This window comes from Crinia signifera, chromosome 4 (genome assembly GCF_055691185.1).
Source record: "Crinia signifera chromosome 4, ASM5569118v1, whole genome shotgun sequence".
Lineage (NCBI taxonomy): Eukaryota > Metazoa > Chordata > Amphibia > Anura > Myobatrachidae > Crinia > Crinia signifera.
The window spans coordinates 204,647,379-204,667,899 of NC_139220.1; the positions used below are offsets into that span (position 1 = coordinate 204,647,379).

At 40.7% G+C, this 20,521-nt stretch overlaps 1 protein-coding gene across 3 annotated transcripts in view; it reads right to left on the bottom strand.

Annotated features, from left to right (window-relative positions):
- The window catches only part of TLN2 (talin 2), a 237,705-nt gene that overhangs the window by 99,834 nt on the left and 117,350 nt on the right, over positions 1 to 20,521 (bottom strand). For 2 of the 3 annotated variants that reach the window (XM_083183520.1, XM_083183519.1), the window contains exons 13-24: positions 19,546 to 19,622; positions 19,177 to 19,360; positions 10,614 to 10,727; positions 10,169 to 10,277; positions 8,973 to 9,181; positions 8,391 to 8,489; positions 8,142 to 8,309; positions 6,957 to 7,251; positions 5,301 to 5,467; positions 5,094 to 5,222; positions 3,300 to 3,413; positions 1,732 to 1,845 (exon numbers count right to left, since the gene is read on the bottom strand). In XM_083183520.1, the coding sequence (XP_083039646.1) occupies positions 1,732 to 1,845; positions 3,300 to 3,413; positions 5,094 to 5,222; positions 5,301 to 5,467; positions 6,957 to 7,251; positions 8,142 to 8,309; positions 8,391 to 8,489; positions 8,973 to 9,181; positions 10,169 to 10,277; positions 10,614 to 10,727; positions 19,177 to 19,360; positions 19,546 to 19,622 (1,779 nt within the window). Of the gene's footprint in view, positions 1 to 1,731; positions 1,846 to 3,299; positions 3,414 to 5,093; positions 5,223 to 5,300; positions 5,468 to 6,956; positions 7,252 to 8,141; positions 8,310 to 8,390; positions 8,490 to 8,972; positions 9,182 to 10,168; positions 10,278 to 10,613; positions 10,728 to 10,981; positions 11,110 to 19,176; positions 19,361 to 19,545; positions 19,623 to 20,521 lie in introns of those variants that run through there. The other variant, XM_083183521.1, reaches the window with a different exon arrangement.

A 20,521-nucleotide genomic window follows, 5' to 3' on the forward strand; every position in this document is an offset into this window, starting at 1 on the left:
GGGTAGCTTGTGCTGCCTGTGTCCCCGGGAGTCCTCCTACCCCCCCACACAGCCTCCGGCGCAGGCAGGACAGCTTCCATCTCCCTGCATGCCGATGTTCCCCGCCTCCCTGCGGCATACAAATTTATACCAAGTTTCGTGTACTTATTCCCAATAAGCAGAAGGGTTTACAGGAAATTATGAGGAGGGGGTAGTAGGTAACAGATTACCAACAAATGTGGGGGGCGCAAACGATATGAGGTACCTTGTCAAGCTGCTATGAGAAATAGGGGGTAGTTAGCCCCCTTCTAGACAAAGAAAAGAGGTTACACCGTGCTAAACAATACACTTATGAACACTTTATCAAAGCCTAGCATTTGGCGAAACGCATTGGTTGACCAGAGGATAAATTCCCATCCAGTTCTACCTTGCCACCATTCCACCTATTGGACACGGACCAGTCTCCAGACCCAGAGTTTATTTATTACCAGCGGCCACCATTTGGTGTTTTCCATTCAGGGCCTACCTATGCCCCAACCCAGACGGAGGTGATCCACTAAATAGGAGAGTGTTACCTCCACTGAATACCTACCGCGGGACTGCATGGACACCTTGGATAAAAATACTACCATTGGTAACTAGGGGACGTTATAGGAACGGACCCATAAGTCAGTGGACCCTACAAATACGGTACCGTATGACCTGGATAAAATCAAACTATCCCTCTATTTTTTATCAAATGCCCCTTTTTTCACAATATGGTATGTCATATGTTTTTAAATAAATTATTGTTATATTTTTACCCTATTGGCACTTTTTAACTATTTGTTCATAAGTGTATTGTTTAGTGCGGTGTAACCCCTTTCTTTTTCTTTACAGGAAATTATACCTGGTGTATTTAAGTGTGTTTAAGTACTTAGTACTGAGAAAATAAATCACTTTTCAATTATTGTCCATCGGTTTGGGATTAATTTGGCAAATGCCTTCATTTCAAAACCTTATTATCCACGCCAGCCCAAAGCGCATACCCACACTAGTCACGTCGGCGTGGAGTTGATTTTATAAAGTGTGACGCGCGCAGAGAGCGACCGAGCCCAGACCGTGGCGAGCCCCGCGAGGGGACGTGGATTACTGTACATGTATTTCACGTCCGCTTGCCACGCCTTCAGGCTCGCCACACTCCACGCCGACATGTATAGTGGGGGTATGAACAGATCGGGAGGATGTGTAACGCATGCGCTTACCATGCTGTCGGGCTGGCGTGGATAGTGGGGGTGTTTCAGGAGCACATTCACACCTGCCATATCATACATCTGAGACCATAATGATGACATGGTTAACTGGTAACTGGATTTTAGATAATAATAAATAAGAAAAAAGCAACTTAAAGTACAATAAGTTCTGCAGCCATTAAGCAGTCACTTCATCTTCACCTCTGACTGACTACGGTAACTGCGTAACGGTGACTGACTACACTGGCCTCGGGAACACTACGCTGATTCTGACAGGGATGCTACGCTAACTACATAACGGGCGCCGCGATACTACACAAGTACCGACCAGTCATAAAGAAGCGACAAGCAGTTCACAAAGAAATAGAGAAAACAAGCAATTAGTGGCACACAGTATGTATGACTGAGTGGCATTACAAGTTACTAGTAAAACAGGGACCTCAAAACACCAGCAGTTTTCCAGTGTAAGCAGTGTCACATTGTGAGTAGGAAAAGGGGCATCCTAGAGAGTATCTTTCACCTGTAGGAAGTTCTGGCTGGACACAATGAGTGCTAGCTGTGCACTCAGATCTTCTGCCTGTGCCTGGCTACCCCTCACACCCTGTACCAGCTGAGGAATATGATCAGCCACAACCTGCAAAACAAAGCTTAATGAGCAATTTTTAGAACATACCCAACTACAATTCATTTCTATGAACACAAATTATTGGTGACGATATTTTAATAATTCCCTAATGAATTATCCATTACATTGCTATCCTTTTCAGCTGTAAGTGATCAGTCAACACAACAATGCTAGTGTACAGATGGGTCCCCGTACATCAAGCCTCAATATGCCACGCAGCAGGAGATGAGGAGAAACAAATCAAATGCAACTCCCTTAGTATCTGTCTTTTTGATGATGCATTTTCTTTGCATCACTATGTGAATAACACCCACAAGCAGTCTCTGTTTATTAAAATTTGTGGAATGTGCAACCAGAATGATATGCGGTAACTGCGATACAGCCGCAGTCACACACAGAATATAAGCATGATGAATGTCATTTTAATCAGCAGAAGCTGCTTGCATGTCCTATTTTGCAGATAAGATGTATTTTAATGGAAAAGGGTGCAAGAAAGACGTTCTGCGCTTTCAAGACACACCAAGAAGGGCTGTTAAACATACAAGTAGGCTAGGTATAAATGGACGTCTCTGAACTTTAATGGTATTACAAAGACCTGACACAGAACATTAACCTAAACTAAAGCACTTAAAAGGTTAATGTATGACTAACAAATTTGGAATATCACATTCATTTTCTGTTAAAGCACAATGACCAGTGGGTCAGCATAGCAGCAGAAGACGCAACCAATAACTTTGCACCGGGCCGTGTGAGTACTGTAGAGCAAGAGCCTTTACTAATTATAGGTTATACCTGGTTTTTATTGGAGAAAAACATGCTTTTACAGGGGTATTCCAAGCTCTGTGTGAGGGCGCACATCCTTTCCCTCCAGCAAAAGATCATGAACTATTTTCTACTTTAAGTGGGTAGGAGATTGTGTCTGATCCTTATAAACATATGAGATGTATTTACATCTCCCAATCTCAGATCGTAGTAAAATACATTTCTAGACATCTCTTCAATTAATTTAATAAGCAAACACCAAATACAGTATTTAACATAACATTTTTGTATATAAAAATAGACTATACTATATACAGAATACAAAATATCTGCTAAACGTAAAGACATTTGTTTTTACAGAAAAATGTGTTTCCCACATATTCACATTCCAAATGGAACAGCTTTAATCCTATAAATATTTGAGTAAACATTTTAGCAAATCTCAATTAGATTAGAGGCATTCTGCCTACTCCGGGGGTTCATAGAGCATGCTAGCACTAGTGTACAACAGATGACAACAGATGAGGGCTCTGTATTTACTTGCAAAGAGATGACTATGTAGACACTGAACACACAAAGCTCTTAGGGCTCAGACAGAAAACTGCGCGAAGAATCCATGTCTCTCTAGAATTATCCTGTGTACTTTTGTGATGCTAAACTAACATCTTGGAAACACAGGATCACCTTACGCCTCTAGTTACCTTGCAGCACTGAACCAATTGCTGATGAGCTGACATATTCTTGTTTGAGACTGAAGCATTCTGTGAGGCAGCTATGGTCTGTGTAGCAGCTGCAGCAGCCTGTTTTGCGGCAGCCTGTGAAGGCAGATAATAGATTGGATAAGACAATGACTGCTCGCAAGTGCAGCAAATACAGAAGAAATTAAAACTAAAGAAGAAAAAAGTGAATGAGTATAGTATAATATTTCTGGTAATGGTTGAAAGAAGATATTAAAATGCATCACTTTTGGCTTTATGCCATATGAATTCTCTAGTCCATCACACCTAGCTTGTGTTTCTCAAATAATTTTCTCTCTCTCTCCCAGAACAAGCAAAAATGGCACTGACAGAGTTTCCAGAAGATGAAATTTCATGGTCAGTCTCACAAAAACATTGCAGGGGACAAAACCAAATGGTAAGTAGGTAGCACACAGAGACTGTTCAACCATGAAAAAGAAGTTATCCTTTAATTTTATTTTTCAGCCATCACAGCTACTTTAGTCTTTTTTTGGGGCTGTTGGCTTGTCCTGGCTTTGGGGGTAGCGAAAATTAGGGACCTACATGTTGGTTTTAATTAATCTTCAGAAAATGTATCAATTGTGTAATATAGTAACTCTTCTTTGGACCTCCAGCCGACTTAGAAGCCAGCTTTTAATTTCTTCAAAAACAAAAAGGCCAAAAAATGGCACCAGGGCCTAGTATTCCAGGGGTTGCTGCTAAGTATTTTTACTTTAAAGATCGCAGAGCATATACAAAAAAATAAATTCAAGGAAAGTAATTTTAAATCCAGAATATGGTAGATGTTTTGATCAAACAATCCAATTCAGTTGGCATCATGCAATACCGAGATTCATACTATGTTCAAGGCTTATCCTGGCATGTATGCCATAGCTAAATAATTTCCTCATATAATAGACATATATGCCAGGTTTGACAGCCGATAGCCTTATATGTAACCATTTTAAATATCAAATTATTTAACATTTGTATTCTTAGTAGCAGCTGGTGTAGAAGTGGAAGACATTTTATTAGAATGGAATGGCAACATACCAATACAAATGCAAAAACAGGAGATGATATTGTGTATTGTATTTGAATGTTCTTTCACTTTCTTAATGTGACCTGTATAAACGCTCTCTGTGATTTTGAATGTCTGGAATCAGTGACAAGAGTCAAATTGGATGTCAAAGCATCCATTGCACGAGCAAGTGAGATACCAAGTACCTCCACGGCAGCACAGGGTATCCTCCAAAATCAGCTTCAGTGTTGGAAATTACTCTGCAAAGATTGTAGATTCACACCATGCTAACAGGTGCTACAATATAGCGTGTAAACATAATATAAGGTACGTCTGCATTTAGGGCCTTATTCAGATCTGAGCTCAGTACAAATTTGTTTGGAAAATGGGCAAAATCATGTGCACTGCAGGTGGAGGGCCCTGTTCGCAAGCTTACAATCTATAGGAAATGCATGATATCCTCTCAAGAAAATGTGTATAAATTCTTTAGTTAAAAAACAAAACAAAAACCTTTTGTAGACTTATAAAAAACATTTAAAAAATATTTGTATTAGGCTATCACTATTCATGCATAAAAAGTTTAAAATCATAATATAAGCCAGAAGCTAAAACTCTTAAGGAGGAAGTAAGACACTTGTTTAACTTTTCCAAGGTATCTTTCTCATTTCCTTTACAGAAAAACGTTACATAACGGACCTTAATAGCGAATGAAGTTTGATTTTTATCCCTCTAGTTGCGCCAGATGCTAGGACTCTCACCTCTAGTCTGTTCACGATCTTCTTCTTTATGGCATTTTGGGCTGCAGCATTGGTCGCCACTCTTAGGCCCTCTGCGGCTTCCCTGAGCCGCTGCTGCTGATCTTCATTCTCAGGGTTGGCTGCAGCTCCCTGAAATACATTAAAACCTAATATGTAAGCAATGCAGATCTCCCAAATACAATAACTGCATCCAAATCACCAACCTACCTTTGCAGCTTCTACCATGCGAGCAGTGGAATCTGCTAGAAGCTTGGCAGCAGCCAGCAGTTTCTTAGAATTGTCCATATCTATCTCTGCTTCTGCATCAGACCTCATGGCATTCACTAGGTCTGATGTAGCTTGGGCTAGTACTCGTGCTTGTCGCACCATTTCTCCTGAAAATATATAGGATAGTTTTCATGTGTATATTTAAATGGTGCTACATGCATGTAAAAGTTCACAGGAACCAACTATGTGGTTAGCAAAAGTAATAAAGGACTACAAACAATAACTGTTTTCAGTACAAGCAGAGAATTATCTTTACTTGTTAACAGTGAACATGAAAAAGAAAGCGAATTATAATTATTTTATTATAAATTGTAAATATTAGACAATAGACATTTTTGGATATAATATACTGCAGGGGTCCTCAAAACTATTTTGCTCTGGGACCCCATAAGACATTAAAAATAATTACAGGACCCCAGCAAGATATTGCAGAAGGTCATCACGTCACATGTGTAGTCAACACAGCACATACATTGTAGCATTGTGGAGGCACAAAAATATGGGAGGAGTCTAAAATAACAGACAATTCAACAGACTTTTCAGAATCCTTGAATCACTGACTGATATTAGAAAAGTCATCGGCCTGATGGTCAGCAACATGGAGTCAGGATCCACAGTTTGAGAACCGCAGATATACTGTATATCAATACTAGATAAGAGGTAGATCACTTAGACCAATACAGGTCTCCTTTGTTAGATATCGTGGGTCAGTCCAACAATGGGGAGTCTGACCCACGATATACTGTTCATTTATGGAGCCGCTTACAAAGACACCTGCTGCTCATGCTCGGTGGTGACAAAAATCTTACAGCAGAGTCGAGCCGCACACAGCCTTGATTGATATACAACCGCATTACATCAGTGATGCCTCACTTATGCAGGAGAGCACAGCATAGCACAGACTGGCAACACTGATTTGTGTCTCTCACAGCAGGGAATCAAACTACATTATATGGCATTAATGCTTCCTTCAGGAACACTTGCGGGACATTCAGTCCATTCACTTATAGAAGCTGCGCGCTTGTTTCTCTTTTTTGCAAGCATCTAACAAAGAAGACCTGAATGAATCTATTAGTGATTCACCTCTTATCTAGTATTGACGAATATTTTATTTTTGTGTGTAAAACAAAAATAAAAAAACACCTATTTTGACAAGTTCACTTGGCAAGCAAAGGGTTAATATTGGCACTTATTTTGAAAGGTTATCTTAATATGCAATCACTGTCATATTAGAACTCTGCAGCTCAAATAAATTAAATTAAGGATTAAGCACTATCTTAATTGTAATACAATATATTGCATAGTAGTGCTTGAATTATTTTTTGCATTACTTATTACAGTTTCTTATATAGCGCAGCAAATTCCATTGTGCTTTACAATCAAAAAAAGTGATAAAACAAACTGGGTAGTAACCAACCGAGGTAGGAGGGTCCTGCTCGCAAGTTTACAATCTAGATTATTTACATTACATAGTATTAGATCTTTGATTAGTAAACTCATTCTCTAAATTAGGAGCATTAACTAAATGATTAACTTTAATGGCTAAACACACGGTATTTGTGCCATGTGCTTATAATGTGGATCAGTGTCACTAACCTGCATCGCCCATGGAACTGAATATGCTCTCTGTGACTGACATGATAGTATCTGTAGCCTGGTCATACCGTCCAATAGGTTCCCCACGGCTTGCAAATTGGCGGACATGCTGCAGGAGGTCATTCAGTGCCTGGCTCACCACAGTGGCTGCTGTGCTGACCTGTTTCAAAAGTTCTACATCTTCGGTGGCTGCCTGACATGCACGAACACAGTTCTCCACAGAGCGATCCACTAACTTTCCAGCCTCAATCAATTGTTCCTGACACACTGGAGAACTAATTGTTGGACTAACCACCTGCAAAAGAAAAATTGTTAAACCACAATAATCCACAACATTAGTGTCTTATCACATATGCAACACTAAATTTTGCAATTTAAAAAGTAAAAATTAAGTTGAATAAAGCAGGCGTTCAAGCAGTTATAATCCACAATTCTGAATGGTAGTCCTGACCAACAGTGACTTTTGAACTGGAGTATTGTCTTGGTGGAAAAGCACACGCCTCTTCAACTTCCCATGTCGATTTGTCTTGAATTTTTTTTTTTACATAACTGCTTCAAAAGCTCAGCGTAGTATGTCCCAGTGATAGACTACCTTCAAAATCGTAAACCTATCTGTAGTACTTCTGCATCCAAAAAGATGGAGGCCATCCACTATTCCAGAAGACAGTAGTGACTTTGCCTTCTTTGGAGCAAGAGATTCCTGATGCTTCCACTGCTTTGATTGTTCTTTAGTCTCATGTTGGAAGCGATGCAATCCTCCCCTGGCTCTGTTAATCTTTGAACTTCCAATATCATAAAACAATTTACTTCTTCTGTGGTAAATTTGACAGGTCTCTCAGGGTGTTGATCTTCAAGGCTCTCCCTTCCTCGTTTGAATACTACTGTCCATTTCTTAACAATACCATCAGAAGGAGCAGCATCCCCTAGTGTCATAACCATTTCCTTATTGATCTCTGTGCGTGACTACCCTCTATGACCGTGTAGCTGATTTAAACAAATCAGTCATCCTGAGGATTTCAAATGTGCGCAAAAGGAAAACAACCACCGTTATTAACTTGACACTGGTTATGTAATCCTATAAGGAGTTTAATTTTATGTGAAAAGAACAAGAACTATTTAGCACATTACGCTGTACCTTGAGCCACAAACTTCTCAATCATCTTTTGTAACCACTGACTGGCTTACCTTGGCACAAGCCACCAACTGGGAGGTAGAGAGAGCACATTGAGTAGCAGCAGCAATCACTCTGTTCTGTAGCCCTGTGTCCTCTGTCACTTGTGCCACATTCTTGGCTTTCAGTACCAGCATGGCAGCAGCATTAGCTACAGCTTTTGCCAGGCTCATTAATACATCCTAGGGAACAGAACACAATACAGATTGTCAACAATAAAAATTAAGAACCAAGCATCAGTGCTCCACTCGCTACATATGTACCTGGAACCTTTCATCAGCTTCATTTTCTCCTATCTGTCGTAGCAGGTCTCCACTTGCTTGCCCTATACTGCCAGCTGCTGTGAGAACGGTCTGACGGGGCTAGAAAGGAAATAAAAATTAACAGTTTTATTAATGAGGAAATGAATGAGTCAAAAAGGTTTATTATTTAGTTTAACATTTCCAAAGATATTCTGAAGACTAAATCTATGCTAGGGAGCGGGGGAACCAGGTCCAGTAATTCAAAGCAGCAGAAATTGAGCAATCTACAGTATGAGGCTCATTCACAAACTGGGTACATCAAGAAATCTACGCTGCAAACACCACCACCACCACCACACACTACTGTAACAGATCGAGGTGTTATACAGTTCAAATTAATTGTGATTGAAACAGTTAGTCCGCCTATGACATGCATACTACCCTATAAACAAGTTAAGGCTAGTGAGATAATTATTAAATCATTCTGTTTTATATAGTAAAATGAGTAATAAGCCTAATATTTTTGATCAAGGTAAACATTTGTTTACTCAGTTTAGCTACAACTGTTGCTTCATGGAATTTACTGAGTAGAAAGCATCTGACCTCTCCAGAAGACGGCTGTACAGCTGTTAGTAGATCAGAAACAGCCCCCGCCAGTGTCCTTGCTGCTCCCAGTAATTTCTCCCCACTTCCAACCTCATCCTCCATCAGCGCAGCCAACAACTTCACTCCTTTCGACATTTCAGTCAAATTAGAGGAAATAGTGGTGATTGCGCAGCCCACCGCTGTGTAATCAGTCTCTGTTGGATCCCCTAAAAGTAAAAAAACAAAATTCAAATCAGACTGTAATTGGTGTGTCCATATAGTGGTGTATTAAACAATTAGGGACTTTTGTACTCCATCAGAAGTGAAAGGCTTCTATTTATTAACTGAATAATTTGATTAAATATATGAATAAAAGCAAAACAATCTTGATAATTGTTGTGTATAATATTGCAAGTTGACCTAATGGGGAGAATTTATTCTAGCAGTGCCGGGCCTCAAAGGTAGGCATGGGGGCAGTGCTGAGTCTCAAAAGCAGGTGTGTGTGTGAGTGTGGGGGCCTCAAAGGCAGCCGTTGTGGGCAGCGTCGGGTATAATTGTGTCATAAAATTAAAGGTCGATGTAGATTCCCAAACACATTGCGCTATTGCTATTAAGTCAGCACCCCATTAAGTAGCTGAAGCAGCCTGTAAGCACAAATTGCAGTGATTTATTACATTTGTCTAAATATGTATGTGCAAGAGACATATTTAAACAAAGAAGCAAACATAATAATAAATCATATACACAGATGTAGCCAGGCTCTTCTTTGGCTTGATGTGTATGCACAGGCATACTCACCAAGGCATGCTGCAGTATTCATTGGGCTGAAACTACAGGAGCAAAACCTTGACAGCAGTTTTTGGGGTTTTCAAAGTTATTTGGGTGTGATTCTGTATGTTTTATCATATCTAAGCACAATCAGTGGAACATGTACCATTATAGGTTTACTTTGCTCGCCATGCTTTGGGCACAGTTACTATTGCCAGGCATAGTACACGTCGATCGTAAATAAAGTAACATGTCAACCTTTTGTATCTGTTAACCATAAGCACCATCCACCTGTCGACCTTTTGACCCTGTCACCTTTGCATGTTGACCATATATTTTCAAACTACTGACTGTTCTTTTCGAATTACTGACATTGGAACCAGCATTTTATATACCACTCAAGACTGTAAACCATAACTAGCTAAAAGCATGCATGCTGATCTTACCTGCAGTCAGGTTCACTACCGATGCTGTTCCTGCAGTGATGGCATCAACCTGGGAGTGGATTTCATGTTTGGACTCATCGACTTTGTTTTGAATCCAAACTCTGGATGCCTAGAAATAAACAGGGGTGCAACACAACATGACATCATTTATAAGGTGCCAATATATATTGTGCTCTGCAATGCTACCACATTCCAAAACAACAGGTATCTGACATTAGCGGTTTATGACGTCTGATGGCATATCGTCAATTGAAAATGAATAGCCTGGTTTTCCAGAGAAATACCACCTAAGCAAACATTATTAGGATATAAAGAGTCACACATTTCCAAACTGTTATTATTTCCATCCACATTGGTTAGAGGGGAAGGCAGAGAGAAACACTCAGTTGCTATGAAAAAGTATTCCATCAATTTAGATAAATGAATGACATTATATGACACTTACCATATCATGTCCTAGAGGTGGTAGATTGTCCACTTGGCTCAGATCATCATGTGCCTGTTGAACTGCATGCATGCTTGTGTTAATGGTCCCCATCAGAGCCTGCTGTGCTGAAGTCTTTCCAAATGAAAACAAAGAAACCCCACAACATTAGAAATATTTCAAATAGGACGCTAGCTTCTCTCCATGTTTGATCAAATTGTATTTGACACGAGGATCTGAATCACTTTCACCGTCCATCTTAATGTGCCTGCATGTTTATTTTCTCTAGCACAAGCAAACAGATTATTCTACATGGGTAACTGCTGTATTTCATTTGCCTCTACATCCAGTCATTCAAGCCACAAAGCAATCGCTTCTTTATAAGTCACCTGTTCCTCCTTTTACTACAGCTTAGAACACTTCTAGACTCTCCATTCAGCTTCTTCCACGAAGAAATATAAACAACAGATGTGATCATGAAATGAAAAACGGAGGGAAGGGAAGTCCTCTGTCCCTGTAGTACACGCATCCTTTACTGAGCACTGAAAACGTTTTCTAGTGGTTTGGAAGCGCACAGAAAGTAGGTTAGGAGACAATTTATTCTGCTAATTAGCAGTGACATATGGCTGGGCTGTTTGGGATCTGATTAATTGAAAAGAGGAGCATAACGAGACATTTCACGAGCCGAAGACACAAATGATTCCTCGTTTTGTGTGCAAATAAAACGGACATAAGAGTACGGAAGGACAGGTGATGGTACAGAATATTATTAGAGCTGTTAATTCCACACATTGCATTATCAGTGTACTGACAAATAGCAGAATATACAGAAATCCTACAGATCGCACAAACACCAAATGTCATTAAGAAATAAAAACAAAATCAGATTGCTTTATGTAGTCTGCTCATTCCTGCACATCTGAGCAGTGTGATTGTTACTATATACTATAGGCTGCATCAATGGCGTTGGGCTACTGCACTGCAAGTCAGACTTGCCTTTCCTCAGGCTTTCAGAGACCAAATTGCAAAATCCTAGTCATGTGGTCTCTGATAACACAGGAAACCCATATGTAACAGCACCCTTCCCGACTCTTACAGGGATTTTAACAAGAGATTTAAGTGGTTACAGCATAAAAATAGGAGAGATCACCACTAAATGTCCTCAAAACATTTCATGGCAGCCACAACCGTATGCATAAACTTCTTAAATCCACTAAATCAGGCATGTCCAAACGATGGCCCTCCAGCTGTTGTGAAACTACAAGTACCATCATGCCATGCCACAGTTTTGCTATTAGGGAATGCTAAAACTATGGCAAGGCATGCTGGGATGTGTATTTTTACAACAGCTGGAGGGCCACACTTTGGACATGCCTGCACTAAATAAAAATAGGAAAAAATATGTTGCAATTTTAATTATGGTATCTTTGCATTTCATGCAAATCGGCTTAAGTGAAAAAGTGACATACATTAATGTAGCCACCCAGGAAATTTTATCTGGAGTCATCTCTCACCAGAAACCAACTTGGATCAAATAATGCCCCTTTCAGCCCGCACTAAAAAAACGGTATTTTGCCGATTTTTAACCTTTTTAAACGGTAATCTGTGCGGTCTGAAAGGTGCAAAGTGATTTTACCGTTTCAAAAAAAAAAAACGGTTTTTGGAAACGGTAAAAAAGCAGGGTCCTACCCGTTTCAGACCCATTTTTTTTTGGTGTCAAAACTGATCTGAAACGGGATTCCTACCTTACTAGACACCCCCCCACCCCCGGGCAGCGCAGGGAGGGGAATATTCGCGCTGGGGGCAGGGGGTCCCTACAGTGTATGTTATATCAGTGGCGGGGTCCCTGCAGCTACTAGTTCCCATACACTGCAGGGACCCCGCCACTGATATAACATACACTGTAGGGACCCCCTGCGCTGCAGATCCGTGCTGTGGGGCTGGAGGACCCACGGGCAGCCTCTTTCACCCCTTCTCGTGATGAAGAGGAGTGAAAACCTACCAGCCAATCAGCTCCTAACACCCATGTTACACCTTCTGAATGCAGCTATTTTTACTGAAATATTACTAGGTAACTCTTTAGAACATTACTGCAGCTTGTCGCAGGTATTTCAACTGAAATATTACCAGCCAACTCTATTCAGGACACTACTGCAGATTATCGCAGCTATTCCTACTGAAATATTACTAGGCTGAAATACTCTACTGTGAAATCTGATCCAGACATTTGGTGACCCATATTCCAAAATGTGAGGTATCATCAATTGCTACAAAGGGGGTGGTTCAGAACTGATTGCAGGGCTGCAACTTTTTGCAGCCCTGCGATCAGTTAGCCCCCTTCCCGCCTGAGTGGGAATCCATCCCTGTGATTGGCTGTGAATGGCATCGCAGGCTGAATCAGCCTCCAAGAAACCTCATCCTGTCGGTCTCTAACATTAAGGTTCAACTGCAGGGCATGGGACCAAGGTATCACACGTGAGACATTTAAGTGTTAAATAGGTGAGAGCTGACAATTAGAATGTGTAAAAGTATTATATTGGTAAAAACAAAAAAAGATCAATTAGGTACTAAAAAGTGCCGGGTGAAGTGTCAAAAATATGATGTTCCAAGTCAGCCAGACCACACCACTTTTTAGCAATACTTATTACCTCTTGTCTAGGTAACACTCTTAACACAAAGCTTCTGCTTCTTACTAATGTAAAACTTAGCACTTTAAACTCTAACTAGTGTAAGGTCTTGGGGCAGTTAGCTGTTGCTGGCCTGGGAAGTCCCATGCACTGGACTGGGCCCACATTTTTGGCCAAAATATACCGAGGACCTCAAATGTATTCTGTTATAATGCAGATTGTACAATTGTTTTAAATATAATATAAATATATATATATATATATATATATATATATATATAAACACACACACACAAAGACCAGGGTACGGCACTCCAATTGACCACGGTAGAATGAGCCGGTGCCTTTACAGCAATGCAAATTGCCATATACAATCTCGATGGTGCGGCACTCTTAGCAACTGATCAAAGGACACGAAGCAGGAACCGGTGGCTTTACTTCCATATATACATACACATATATACACATATATACATACATACATACATACACACATTTATTCCAGTAATACAACTTAAAAGGTGAAACTAGTATATTATATTATACATGCAAAGTGAGATATTTCAAGCCTTTATTTGTTATAATTATGATGATTACGGCTTACATTTTATGAAAACCCCAAAATCTCTGAAAATTAGAATACTTGGGGTTATTCTGGTTCACTCCTTCTGGCAAATTCCTTCTTAAATGGACAAAACCATGTGCACTGCAGGTGGGGTAGATGTTACTTGTGCAGAGAGAGTTAGATTTGGGTGGGGTTTTACTTCAAAGTGAGATCTATATTGCAGTGTAAAAATAAAGTAGCCAGTATTTTTCCTGCACAGAAACAAAATAACTCATCCAAATCTAATTCTCTCTGCATTCTCCATTTAAGAAGGAATTTGTGAGAAGGAGTGAACCAGAACAACCCCCATTGTGATCAAGTTTAATATTGTTGGCTCAATGTGTCACACGCTAATCAACTAATTAATCCAATACGCCTCCAAAGGGTTCCTGAGCCTTTAAATGGTCTCTCAGTCTGGTTCAGTAAAAATCACAATCATGGGGAAGACTGCTTACCTGACAGTTGTGCAGAAAACCATCTTTGACAACCTCCACAAGAAGGAAAGCCTCAAAAAGAAGTTGCAAAAAAAGTTGGATGTTCTCATAGAGCTGTATCAAAGCACTTTAATAGAAAGTGGAAGGGAAAAGTGTGGAAGAAAAAGGCGCACAAGCAGCAGGGATGTTGAAGAGGATTGCCAGGAAAAGGCCATTCAAATTTGTGGGGGAGCTTCACAAGGAGTGGACTGAGGCTGGAGTTGGTGCATCAAGAGCTACCACACACAAATTGATCCTGGGCATGGGATTCAAATGTCATATTCCTCTCGTCAAGCTGCCCCTGAACAACAACCAACATCAGAAGTGTCTTTCCTGGGCTCAAGAAAAAATAACTAGACTGTTGCTCATCTGTCAAAAGTCCTAATTTCTGAGCAAATTTTGCCAAAGTCCCAGAGCCTGGAGGAAGAATGGAGAGGCACATAATCCAAGATGCTTGAAGTACAGTGTGAAGTTTCCACAGTCTGCGTTGATTTGGGGAGCCAGGTCATCCGCTGGTGTTGGTCCACGGTGATTTATCAAGTCCAGAGTCAATGAAGCCGTCTACCAGGACATTTTAGAGAACCTCATACCTTCAGCAGAAATTCTTTATGGAGATGCTGACTTAATTTTTCAGCAGGACTTGGCATCTGCCCAAACTGCCAAAACCTAGTTCAATGACCGTGGGATTACTGTGCTGGATTGGCCAGCAAACTCGCCTCACCTGAACCTCATAGTGTGTTTGAGACCAAACATTGCAGAAGAGCTGAAGGCTGCAATTGATGCATCCTAGTCTTCCATAGCACTTCAGCAATACAACAGGCTAATAGCACCCATGCCATGCTGCATTGAGGCAGTAACTCATGCAAAAAGGGGCCCAAACCAAGTACTGAGTACATATGCATGATTATACTTTTCAGAGGGCTGACATCTCAGTATTTCAAAACTATAACAAATAAAGCTTGAAAGATCTCACTTCCCATGAAATGAGTCTAGGGCAGGTATTCAATTACATTTTGCGCTATGTGCAGGGAATCTTGTTTAGGATTCGCTGCACATTTATTATTTATTATTAACAGTTTCTTATATAGCGCAGCATATTCTGTAGCGATTTACAATGGTAGACAGTGATAAAACAAACTGGGTAACAACAGACAGACTTGGAGGTAGGAGGGCCCTGCTGCAAGCTTACAAGGGAAACACAAGGACAGGCACCAGTAATAGCATAGCAGTCCCACCAAGTTACAAGTCCAGAAGGGAAGCTATATAATACAGAAGTGCCTCAGAGGGATACATTTACATTCAAAGGGTTCCGTAGGGCTGGAGCATTCGCTGCCAGCTCTCCCTCTCACCCTATTCAACGCCTATGGGGCACGCTGACCCTGACTGTGATTTCTAACCTCCGCAGGGAACTATCGGCGAACAGTGAACACTGAATAGGGTGAATCACATTTTCAGTGTAATAGATTCACCACAGATAGTGAAAAAAGCCAGATTTGCTGGGAAAAAAACAGTGAATCGGGAGCTTTGAATACTGTCCTATATATTAGTTTCACCATTTAGGATGGAATTACTGAAATGAACTTTTGCGCAATTTTCTAATTTTTTCGAGTTTCACCTGTACACACTACAGAATATTATTAATTTTCCTTAATTAGACTTCTAAACAAAAATGTATTCCAGTCAGTCAATGACAAATGAACAATCAAACTGTTCCAATCATTAGTAGGAAAGATGCATAAGGTCATTAAGAAATTATTGTTCCATCCCCTCTCCCTTTCCAGATAAAGTTTTGTTTTGCAGCCCAATCACAAGTTTACATGCTACTAGTTCCTCCTTTCAATGTGGACACAACAGTGTTCCTAGATTGCTTAAAGGGATTCCCTAAATGTATTCCAGTTCAGTGAATTGAGACCAGTTTACTTTGACTACTAACCAATAACTGCACTGGAATTAATCATTTTCACACATGATTGAAAATGTATTTACTTTTGCATGATTAGGTATCATTAGGCGACTGATTAACTTCATCAAGCACTGGACAATGTCCAACGGCACAGAATTGCAGTCTGTGAGGAAAAAGCTAATTGGAGAAGGGGTATTTTCATGGTTTTCTGCACTGCACGGCGGCAGTAATCGAAATAAAGGAAATGACACTGTAATAGTGCAAATCTACGTTTCGGGCGGGTAGCCCTTGTCTTGATAAAGGGCTACCCGCCCGAAACGTCGATTTGCACCATTACAGTGTAATTTCCTTTATCTATATATATATATATATATATATATATATATATATATCTATATCTATCTATCTATCTATCTATATATATAACTGTTTTTTAACAGTTTGATTTTTTTGTATCACAGGAGCGCCTCGTTGCCTAGGCAACCCACACCAGAAGCGGCACCCAGAACGAGGCTTGGACTCCCTGTGCGCTCCGCAGCGCGAGGCTGATGACATCAGAAGAAGAAGCTGCAGCTTCAACTATGGTGTCCGGGCCGGCAGAGTGCAGTGATGGCGACAGGTGAGACAGTCAGCAGGGGAGCTCGCAGGTGAGAGTTGTTGTGGGCTGATGAGGTGGGGGGCGGGTTTTCTCTGCTTGGTTTGTGTATTTATATGTTCACTTGCACTGTGTGGATTGTTCCCTGAGGACGGGCTGTGCCCGAAACATGTTGGAGCCACAATAAATTTTTTCTTTGCTTCACTAAATCCGAGAGTGCCGCCTACATCCATCCCAGCATCTACAAGAGCTTACTAAAGCTACAAGGAAGGCACCGGGTCATACTAAAAGACATCCATAGGAGTGCCGGGCACTTGGAATGAGATATATATATATATATATATATATATATATATATATATATATATATATATATATACATACACACACATACACACACTCATGTGATGTGCTGGCACTCGCTTGCTCATGTGTCAACCACCGTGGTGCTGGTAACCGTATTCATACATCCTTCCAAGAAACCGCACACATTGGATTTCATATATCTTCCAATAATTTAGTCAGATGCCATGTCTTGTTAGCAACGTTTCGGGAACTTTTATTTTCCCGTCCTCAGGCTTCAGTTACAGTTACAGGTAACTGAAGCCCGAGAACAGGAAAATAAAAGTTCCCGAAACGTTGCTAGCAAGACATGGCATCTGACTAAATTATTGGAAGATATATGAAATCCAATGTGTGCGGTATCTCCGGGTAGGCACTAATGGTTTGTTAGATTAATGATGTTTATGTTGTTTTGTTCTCAGTTTTGGACAAAAGTTTTTTACACACATCCTTCTATGTGAAAAACTAGAATTCTAACAACCCATTGCTATCGAGATTCTCATGCCATGGAAATACTGTTTAATCCAGTGGTTCCCAAACTGTGTGCCGTGGCTCCCTGGGGTGCCTCGGGACACTTGCAGGGGTGCCTCGGGTTGGTCGTCCAGGACCAATTCAAATTGTTTATGATCAATTATTTCTGGACAAAACCAGTGCTGGTGGCTGCCAATCATAAAATGTGTACAATCAGAACCAAATCCTGCCCTTTACCACATAACTGAACCTAAGAAGCACATATAAACACAATCTACTTAATTTGATATATATTTTTGGGGGCCTAGGGGTGCCTTGGAAAAATTCTGATACTCTAGGGTGCCGTGATTAGAAAAAGATTGGGAACCCCTGGTAATCTGTTGTGGAATACATAATTTGCTTCATGCAAGATAACCCCCACTTGTGTGTATACTGTTACTATATTTTGAGTTACAGTACAGATGGAGCCCCTCATCCTTGGCAAGCGTCGGCGGACAGTGGCTACACTGAACTGGGACGCAGTCTCTCAACGCTTTAGGGAGATGGGCAGGGTAAAGGGGGACGGGGGGGGGGGTTCGGGGCAGGCTCCATCTGTATATATAAAAAAAAATTAAAATGTTTTTGGAAATTTTCTATCATTGTATATATTGTTGTTTTGAACTATACATACTGTATGATAATAATTTACCGTTTGATCAACCTTGTATATTATATGTATCTATACTTTTTATTGTACCTTATCTCAACAAAATACATTTTGAGAAAAAACTAAAAATAATAATTATATATATATATATATATATATATATATATATATATATATATATATATAGACATAGGTGATAGTGGCACACACTCGGGTTTTCACAAAAAGCAGTCAGACTACAGCTGTAGTCTGACTGCTTTTTGTGAAAACCCGAGTGTGTGCCACTATCACCTATGTCTATCTACCCTTCTGTGTGAGCACCCCGGTCGTCTTCTTACTGTATATGGAGTGCCGTTCAAAGTATATCTATATATATATATATTCATATTCCATTTAATGGACATGTAGGTAGATGTACACAGATTCTCAAAATTTTAAGTGGTACAAATATGAAGCTTTTGTAACTAGCTTTTACCAATGTAAAGTACATATCCTGGGTAAAGACGGATTCAGTATTGAATCCCAGCGGTCGGGATCCCGGCGTTCAGAATCCCGACGCCGGAATCCCGACAGCCGAAATGCCGACAAGGGGGGGACGTGGATCGCCCCCCCTTGCGGGCTCGCTGCGCTCGCCACACAGCGGGCCCGGTGCCTCGCTACGCTCGGCACACTAATTTATTCTCCCTCCATGGGTGGGAGAAAGTGTCGGCATTTCGGCGGTCGGGATTCCGGCGTCGGGATTCTGAACGCCGGGATTGTAACTGCATCCCGTAAAGACACATGATAACCAAACACCATATACGTAAACTTTTGGTCATCATTTCTAGGATGACACAATGCCACACAGTCTGTTTATGTTCATTTAATTTACAACAAATCAGGGGTTGGTCACTCACACCTAATTTTCAGTTTTCTGTACTTACCAGTGGTGGCATGTGACCTCTGTGCATCTGGCCTGTAGTAAGCTGCTGCTGTGCCGACGGCATACTGCCTACATTGAACGTTTCTGGGCCACTTGATCCTGAGCGTATAATGGCAGGTAGGGCGACAGTACCATGCTCAAGCTTACCGGGCCGAGTGACCTGTTGCTGCTGAAGGATGGTGGATCTAGGGGACAGAAATGTGGTTATAATTACATCAAGTGTTCATAAACAAAAGGGTAACAACTTCCATATAGTTAAGTAGATTTGTTTTGGTGGACAACCATGTAGTTATAGAAGCCCAAAATAATAGTACAAAGATGGCTTTTTTAACACGAGTACCTTCTCTATTAGAGAACATAAAATACTCACTTTTTTGGTGAAACAGACTCTTCTAACATGGTGGATTCTTCATCTCCTTCTAGTCCAAAGCGGTCCTTACTCTGTTTCTAGAAGTAGAAGTTCCCAAGTATCACAATCAGAATTCAAAGAATGGTTAAATTCTCCAAATTAAACTATGGCCAAAAATCAACCTTTTTTTATACTACATAATGAAATGCTCTTGTCTATACAACATCAGCCATAACACTAAAACCATCTGCCTAATAACATGTAGGACCCCCTCCTGTCACCCAAAAAAGCTCTGTTATGTGGCATTGCCCAGATGTTATCTTCTCATTGTGCATCTTGGGGTCATCTCTTCTCCAAAATGTAAACAAGACGTAGGCCCCCAGACATCCACATGATATAGAAGAAATATCAGATTGTTACCTGATAATATGCTTTCCTCTACTCCTCCATGGCAGCCAATCACTGGGTTCCTCCCCATTTGGCAGTACTTTGGGAAAGGAAAAAAATACCTCTCGTCCATATAAGCCACATCCTCCTTATCTTAAATTTCTCAGCTTTAATACAAAACACAGGTCATTACAATAATTAGCAATCACAGGGTAGGGAATATATGCTGCCATGGAGGAGTAGAGGAAAGCATATTATCAGGTAACAATCTGATATTTCCTCTACCTCCCCATGGCAGCCAATCACTGGGTAATATCCCAGCAGTATATGATAATGGGAGGGAAATACAAACCAGAACTTAAAAAACCATAGAACTCGGCCTTTCGCCCTTCAAAGGAAAAAAGAAAAAAAGGCAATTTTTTTTTCTCCCGGACTTCATTGCTCAGAGGACTGCTGCGCTGAGCACCTTCCTCCCAAATTTAGCATCTGCCGAGGACCAGACGTCCACTCTGTAATGCTTGGAGAAAGTATGTGCTGAGGCCCATCCTGCCGCTTTACATAAATCTTCTATTAAAGCAGATCCTCTCTCTGTCCACGATGTTGCTATGGC